The sequence below is a fragment of the Mycteria americana genome, chromosome 5, assembly GCF_035582795.1.
Source record: "Mycteria americana isolate JAX WOST 10 ecotype Jacksonville Zoo and Gardens chromosome 5, USCA_MyAme_1.0, whole genome shotgun sequence".
NCBI lineage: Eukaryota > Metazoa > Chordata > Aves > Ciconiiformes > Ciconiidae > Mycteria > Mycteria americana.
In genome coordinates this window covers 70,821,504-70,829,252 of record NC_134369.1, presented here as the reverse complement: position 1 = coordinate 70,829,252, position 7,749 = coordinate 70,821,504, and the positions used below count along the sequence as shown (strand labels likewise).

Sequence of the window (7,749 nt, the reverse complement as noted above, 5' to 3'; positions counted from 1 at the left end):
GCAGGAGTGGGTTAGGAACTTCAGCCTGGCTCTGAGACATGCAGGTCTCAGACTGTGCCTTGCTCTTGCTTTCCCAGGGGTCCTGCCACAGCTGTAAGGAATCCAGCTGTTTGGATGCGCACCTCTGGTTGCAGGGCTGGGGTTTGTGCCTGCAGGCAAAGGCTCCAGCACCAGAACAAGCTGAGAATTTCCTTTGAAGGCTTGCTTCTTAGAAGTCCTATTTGCAAAGATGCAAATGTGCATCAGACACGTGCTTAAAATCAATATGGAGTCTCAAAAAGTGTTCTTTGCACTCTAGGGAAAACAAATGTCTTTCAGAACAGTACTGCCAGCTGCAAATACAATAGGCACACGCTTACTCTGGATACCTACCGCTAGCAATATGAAAAACAGACCAGGTATGTTTGGCAGTCTTAATTTATTCAGCTTAAACAAATATTTTTTTTAAAAAATAATCAATAAATAAAACAGACATCACCAAGGAAACACTATATTGAGTGGAGTACCATCAGGAACATTAAATAGAACCCCCACCGCCGCTTAAAGTAGCTCTCCACACCACAATGAAAGAACATTTTGTAAGGCCTAACTGTTCACAAACAAGACTGGCTGTTCTGTACGAACCTTCATGTATTTATAATGCCCTATTCATAGATGTAGGATTTGTCACTTTCTTCGCACAAAACGCTACTGTTGGAACCGGGGCTTTGTACATTATTTGCTTGCCATCGCTGGCAAAAGTGCTAAAATCATTTATCCGATCTTAGAGCAAGAGGGATGCTCCAAAGCAGCAACGATCCCTCGGGATCGGGATCAGGGGATTTCTCTGCCGGTTTGCTATGCCGTAGGCATAAGCCGCTACCAGCAAAACCGCAGCCCAGCTGGCCCTCGGGAGTTCAAGTACAGCGAGTTGGCCGGTGCGCTCGGTGAAGCTGAATGCATTACTGCCCATCCCAAATCACATTCCCATCGAGTACTAGCCAGAGCCCCACTAAAGACGGGGTGTATTCAGTCTGTCAGACATTCCAGTTTCCCAATTACCTTTGCCCTGTGGCAAACCATTGGGTTGTTTTGTTGGGTTTTTTTGTTTGTTTTTTTTTTTTTTTTGTCAGGAAAAAACAGTAATTATCCTGAAAACAAAGTTATCAGCTAAAGTGCAGGACCCCTGCAGTTGAGAAATACATGTTCATTTGTAGACTCGCAACGTCAGCTTTAGCATAGCCCGTAAGGATTCTCCCCTATCCGCACGAATAGTAACAAGTTCAGTTTTGGAAAACAGCGCCTATAAAACTTTAGGTACGCTAACATCAACAGCACTTCAGTGAGGTTTCATGGAAAGGACAGACCAAATGCCCATCTGCATCACTAATCCTGCATGAGAGAAGCATCATCCCCACCCGAGCTACGCCATCCTTCCGTGAAGTACAGACAGGAGCACAATCCCGCAAGCTGTACTTTGGCTACCAAGAAAAGAAGCACAAACCTTTAGAAAAATACAATGCAAGAAAAAATTTGAGATAAAAATATATACCTTTGGTTAAAAACCATCCCTTTAACAAGAGTCCTTTGTAACTCAGCTAGAACAAAAAAGCTTTGCTTCGACTGAACGGTAGTAAAAATTAGTTCTAAGCGCTTATTTTCTAACCCAAAGGACCCTTCTAAAATGTCAGTTAATTTTTTTTTTTGCAGGATTTACACATTTGATGTTCATTATTTATAGGGATCGTTATATTTGCAGCAATAAACTATATACATTTTCCATGAAGAGAATGTTTGTAGCACAAGCTCCTCCACCAACAGTCTTTACAAAAAAAAAGACTAGAAGTTCTTAATTAAAGAACCGTTGAAACATGTAGTTTTCTTCAGATACCGAATAGCCAAACTTCTTATAGAAATCCACATTTTTTGGCAGACACTCAAGCGTAATTTTGTAACAGTTCAGTCTCTTACTTAGCAACGTCAGGGTGGACGTTAAGCTGAAAAAGACAGAAAACCAACGGTTAAATGAAACGGCCCTGAACGCTGGATCAATTAACATTTAATTAGCTAAAGTCATCAGCCCTACAATCCTGAAGTTTTACAGAACTCTGCATTTCCCTTCACTACACAGGATAGTTGCCATCCCAAGAAAAAAAAAAAAAGAACAAAGTACCAGCGTCTTGCAGGCAATTTTTTGTTACTGTTTTCAGAACCTCAGCTTGCCCTCTGCCAGCTGGCGATACCTTCTGGCTAAACTCTTTTCACGCGTCTGGCTGGGGAGGCTCTGCCCTGCAGCTAACCCGCAGAGCGAGAATCCTGCTCTCGGAGGTCTGGCGAGCGGATCTTTGCCAGCTTGTTGGCTGGCACCCAGCACCGTGGTAAGGTGGGGGGACAGAAACCAACGGGGTGAGGGCTTGCTGCCCGGCCTGGTGTTGAATGGCAACGGCGGCGAAATACTTACAGTTTACCAAGCTGCTTTCCTCTGCACTCCCTGCTTACTACTACGTCTTCTATCCTTCCTCTCTGTGGAAATACAGACAAGCGTTAGTCAAACAGAACACCCTTGTGTTAGTTTCCCTACTGCACTACATTTCACACTTGGATTTTCTGCTGTCTGTTTAGATACAACTCCTCCAGTGGTCGACACACTCGTAATGCCCTTCCAGCACCCAGCAGGAGCTGCAGTCCCACCACAGCCTTTCCCTGCTGAGGGACTGGTATCTCTCTAGCTCCCTGTTTTCACACGTCTAGCTGGGACTCCACAGCAGCGAGATCCTCAGCCATCTGCTCCGTCAGAACCAAGCCTGACTAGTTCAAAAGCTCACTGGGAGGGAGAACGGGGCAGACATCAAATTGCTCTTTTTCCTTAAGAAAAGCCAAAGCTTCCTTTTACTATTTAGCTGAGCACCCAAGGATGAGAGATATTTTTAAAGTGCCTTTGTCACTGACTCAGCAGAAGGTACTTCATCACACAGCAACACCATAAAAATAAAATGCACGGAGTCTGGGGACAGGATCTTTTCCTTCACTTTCCAGCTGCAGCGAGAGAATATACCTTTGCACAGGAGTGAGTGAACTTATGTTCTATCACCAGCGTTGCTGTAGCAACAATCTGTCCAAGATTTGTGTCTTCTATGACAGTAACATAGTAATCTCCAGATCTCTTCATGTGCTCAAAGGTTTCTGTGGGAGCAGGCAGACAGCGGAACAGTCACCGTTAATCTCAGATTAAATTACTGTGAAGTCTAACACTTGCAACAGATTCTGAATGCAGATCACCGCAGGGTTCAGGATCACAAGGAAGATGCATGTGCCCAAGACCCCAGAACCTGAAAGCCCCGGAGTCAGACTAACACAGAGACAGAACCAGGAAAAAGCAGAAATTAAACAAATGCCTTTTCCTTAGCTGCCAAGAGAACCCTGCTTCCCCAGCGTCTCTGCAGATGGGCACTACGATGAAGGTGGCAGTACTTCTATGTCTTCTTACATCTCAGTCCAATCAGTGAAGCAAGCTCAGGATGCTGTTGAGCTATGATCAAAGGCAAGCCTCTGCCTCGCTACCAGTGCTGCAATAATTCAACCCAAACAAGCCATCTCCCACAGTCCCTTCTGCCAGGTATCTAAAGCTCAGTCTCAAAAGCAGGTATACAATTCAGGCCTGCCCCAGCCAAGAAGCCCTTTGGGATAGCTGCAACTGGATCCAACGCTGAGTGCCAAAGGCTGCCTCAGGGGACCCGAACGAATAAATCCCTCTGGCATCGGGCAGTTGGGAGCCTCACACCCAAGTAGCTTTGCTGTCAGCATCAGCATCCTCTGGTTCCCAGCAACCTCTATGGAAATGCCAAGAAATAATGATATACTCACTGATAAACTGCTCTGGGCTTGCAACTCCAGTTTCAGTCAGCTGACCCAAAACCTTAAAAAAGCCTGTTATAAAAGAAGGGGGCGGGGGAAAAAAAAAACAACCCTCAGTGAGGGACAGAGACACACAATTAGCCCCAAATAGCACAGAACAACCCGACACGGCTGTTTGGAGAGTTCACATCCCCGTGGCACCATCCAATTTGGTTGTATGTAAAAGCCTGTGCTCTGTGCATTACAGAACTAGACTGTAATCTTAAAGTCAAACATCCTGCCTTGAGCAATGCTGAAGGAGCAGCTAATGCATCAGCAGCAAACTGCTGCTTGAGCGCAGAAGATGCATACATTCAAGAAAGGAAAGCATAAGCCTGAAATTACGCATTATTAAGCTGTATGTTCAGAACACCCTTTTTATCCAAATTACAGAACTGAGGAAGTCTCCACGCACCAAGAAGAATGTGCTGGTTCACATTACTTTTATATTAAAGGGAACAGTATGAACAACTGTACTCCCTCTCTAAAGCTGTGGTGAAGAGGAAGCTGTGGATTATGTGAAAGATTTGACTTGAATTTTAAGATTAGTTTTGAGGTTATTAAAACAGTAAAACCAATTTTGAGGGTCACCCAACACAGTACCAATCCACGGTGCCAAGTGCACAAATTCCTTACTGATAAAAATAACCCAAATCAGATAAAATGAACCATCCCGATCTATTGAGAGATCATGCAGAAATACATATTATCTAGTTCAGCACCCAGCTTTCGTTGATGATGATCATTAAACAGGATTCTACCTCGATTTAAATCAGCTGTGCAAAGTGGTCTCAAAACTAGGCCATCTCCTGGATCTAAAGGAGAAATAGCAGGAGAAAACGTCGTCGTGTTCTCACTCCAGTCAAGTTCATGCAGAATATTTGGGTCAAACATCGGTGTGTCGTCAGGCATCACGGTTGCAACAGGCATCATGGCTGCAACAGGTATTCTGGAACAGAACGCACACGGGTAAGGAACACTTTGGTTTGCTCTTGTTTTAATCTCTAAATATGCCGTTTCCCCTGGTTCTATCATGCCATGTGACGTTCCTCAGGGACGGAAAGGAAGGTGAATGAAACCAGAACTGTTGTTCACTTCATCTGCAATTGAAGCTACTCAACCTTCACCGGACTAGGCTGCCGGGTTAAACAAAGAGCACACACACCGACACCACGTACATTATCTAAAGTCAACACACGTGACATTTTTGTGTTCATCTGGGAAGTTTTTTCTCTTGGGAAAAAAAACCAACCCAGATAAGACACTGACTAGGATATTTAATTATAGCCCTCTGAAAAGGAAAGCACCTCACACTCTCAAGAAACCTCCATAACATACTGTTCACTGAGTACAGAGGAGATCATTTGCATTAATGTTCCATTTAAATAGTACGCTTTTTTCCAACCAGTCCCATCACATACATATTTAGGTTCTCAGCCAAGAGGCACTACATCACACACAGGAAAACACAGATGATACGACAGCCTGCTTACGTATCATCATCACAGATGATACACGCACGCTTACAGCCCGTACTGCCTTTCTCATGCACTCAGGTTTGCTCAGTGTATTTACAAAATCTAATGCCATCTCAGCTGTAAAGTGCAGTGCCTCATTGTCCATTAACAGGTAAAACGCAGAACTGCCAAGATGATGGTGAGACACTTGTTAATGATTAGAGAGAGATTTGGGAATTGTGTATTATTCGGAATTAGGGATAAAAGGAAACAAAGGTATATATTCTCCCAATTGCTAGATACAGGAAAATAATTCTTCCTTTGTCACCTGTGGAATACCTGGTCAGGTTTCTGGTATGAACAGGGCATATCATGGGAACTTCTCCTGAGAAGTTCTTTATATATCTTCAAATTAACTTAGCTGCACCATAAAAGACACAGTAGTCGCACACTGTTGGACAGGCCAAATAAACATCAGAAAGAAAAATGTATTTGGGATGAATACTTTTCAAAATAAGACATCTTACCGCCCTGTTAAGCTGCCCAGAAAAGTACAGAGGATGTTAGCTATGAAGCATCTCGGCATAACTGCAGCATGCGAGCCTCAAAACTGAAGGTGGCTCTGGAAACCCAACTGAAAAAGCTTCTTTAAAAAAAAAACCCAACCACAAAATCTTTTTTTATGCCACCTGCTGGTATACACTGCCCTTTAAATCCCCATTCTCATCTCAATCTTGCATATAAAAGTAAAAAAATTGCTGTTATAGTAATTAAGCAGCAATACAAATTCTCATCCCACATGAATTTTCAAAATTAAACAGCGGGAAAAATGAAGTGCAAAGAAAAACACTTCCATAGATGGGAGAGTCAGAAGTGAGAATCCAGGTCTTCTGAGTCCCAGTCCTGAGCTTTAGCGATCCGATCACGCTGACGTGTGCGGAGGACTGCAAGCCCATCGCCAGCGTGTTCATTATGTCACTGCTAAGCAAAACTGAAGTCTCCCTGGTTCCAGCAACACATTTGGTACCTCTGTTCCTAGATCTCCATTATTCTAATGCTGCCGTTACCCTGTCCTCTTACAAAGCCTTCCTAGAATTCATGAGTGTTCATAACAGCATTCAAATAGCATCCTGTACAGAATAAAATCTACTTAATTTCAGCTCAGGCTTACTGAACACCAAGCACACACAGCAGCAGAAAAATCACATGAAGGAAATAAAATTTTTTATACTCTTTGAGCAGTTAGTGACAAACCAAGAGTTATTTTTCAAACTACATCCAGCACAGCTGGAGCAGGAAGAAGTTTAAAGCTTCACGCATTTTCTGGAGTCAGGAATATGACTTACTCCATTGAAATGCATTGGCCAATTAAAAAAAGGATCAATGTACGGCGAGGAAGAAGAGCTCTGGCCTGTTCCGATGGGTGCCCGGGTTTCCCTCCCGGCCTGCTGAGCTTACTCCGAGGCCAGGTGCTGGCCCTGGTGCACCCCTGAAGCCTCCCCCGGAGGACCCCGGGCTCCCCACCCGTGGCGGGAGCGGGACGGGGCCGTGCCAGCTCCCACGGGACACCTTCGGCCCCTCCCGCCCATCCCACCTCCCTCCACTCCGCTCCGGGAAGCCGGCGGGCAGGCAGCACGGCACGCCCGGGGTCCCCCCGAGCTGAGCCGCCTGCCCCAGGGAGACCCCCCCCCCGGGGGGTGCTCGGCCAGACCTCCGCCGGCTCCCCAGCTGCGGGGGACGGGCCGACAGAGCCCAGCCCTGCCCCGAGGGGCCAGAGACAGCCCCGCACGGCCCCGCGGCGGGCTCCACACCTGAAGGAAGCAGCCGCCCGGGGAGGGCCCGCACACCCCCACGCGCGGCCCCTCAGCGGGGTCCCCACAGCTCAGGCAGCCCCCGGGGGGATCCCTCACCCCACAGCCGGCCCCCGGGGGGGGTCCCTCACCCCGCAGCCGGCCCCCGGGGGGTCCCCGCCGCCCCTCCCCTCACGGGAGCCCCCGCGGCCCCCTCAGGCGCCGCCCGCACTCACCCGCGCACGAGGCCGCGGCGCCAACTGCCGCCCGCACCGGCTCCGCCGCAGGCGCCGCACGGACGTGGCAGGGGGGCGGGGCCCGGCACGCACGCACGCCAAGGCGCAGCCAATCACCGCCCGCCGGCCACGCCCCGGCTCCTCGCGCCCGGAAACTCCGGGCCGCCCCCGCGCCGGCCTTGTGACCTTCGGGAACAGCCCCGCCCCCGCGCGCGGATTGGGTGGTGGGCGGTGTGACCACGCCCCCTCTCTGACAGAAGCCCCGCCCCGCCTGTCGCGTCGCGCTGTACCCGCCGAGGCGGCGCAAGATGGCGGGCGGTGCGCGGTGCTCGCTGCCGCCGCCCGGCCTCAGCCCTCCCGCGGAGCCCCCCGCCACCCCCTGGCCGCAAGGAC

The 7,749-nt window shown here is 48.2% G+C and overlaps 1 protein-coding gene across 1 annotated transcript; it reads right to left on the bottom strand.

Moving 5' to 3' along the window:
* Positions 1–1,096: 1,096 nt before the first annotated feature.
* GNPNAT1 (glucosamine-phosphate N-acetyltransferase 1) lies at positions 1,097–7,482 on the bottom strand. The gene is made up of 6 exons (XM_075503931.1): positions 7,357–7,482; positions 4,635–4,822; positions 3,844–3,906; positions 3,035–3,162; positions 2,441–2,502; positions 1,097–1,976 (listed from the first exon to the last, which is right to left on the bottom strand). The coding sequence occupies exons 2-6, from the start codon at positions 4,804–4,806 to the stop codon at positions 1,829–1,831; spliced, it is 573 nt and encodes a 190-aa protein (XP_075360046.1). The 5' UTR covers positions 4,807–4,822; positions 7,357–7,482; the 3' UTR covers positions 1,097–1,828.
* Between the last annotated feature and the right edge of the window lie 267 nt (positions 7,483–7,749).

Excerpts from the sequence above, each read along its gene's own strand:
- GNPNAT1 (XM_075503931.1), bottom strand. The coding sequence starts at position 4,806 with ATGATGCCTGTTGCAACCGTGATGCCTGACGACACACCGATGTTTGAC. Across the intron at positions 3,163-3,843 it reads AAGCCCAGAGCAGTTTATCA|AAACCTTTGAGCACATGAAG; the intron begins GTGAGTATATCA and ends CTGCTCCCACAG. Across the intron at positions 2,503-3,034 it reads TCACTCACTCCTGTGCAAAG|AGAGGAAGGATAGAAGACGT; the intron begins GTATATTCTCTC and ends GTATTTCCACAG.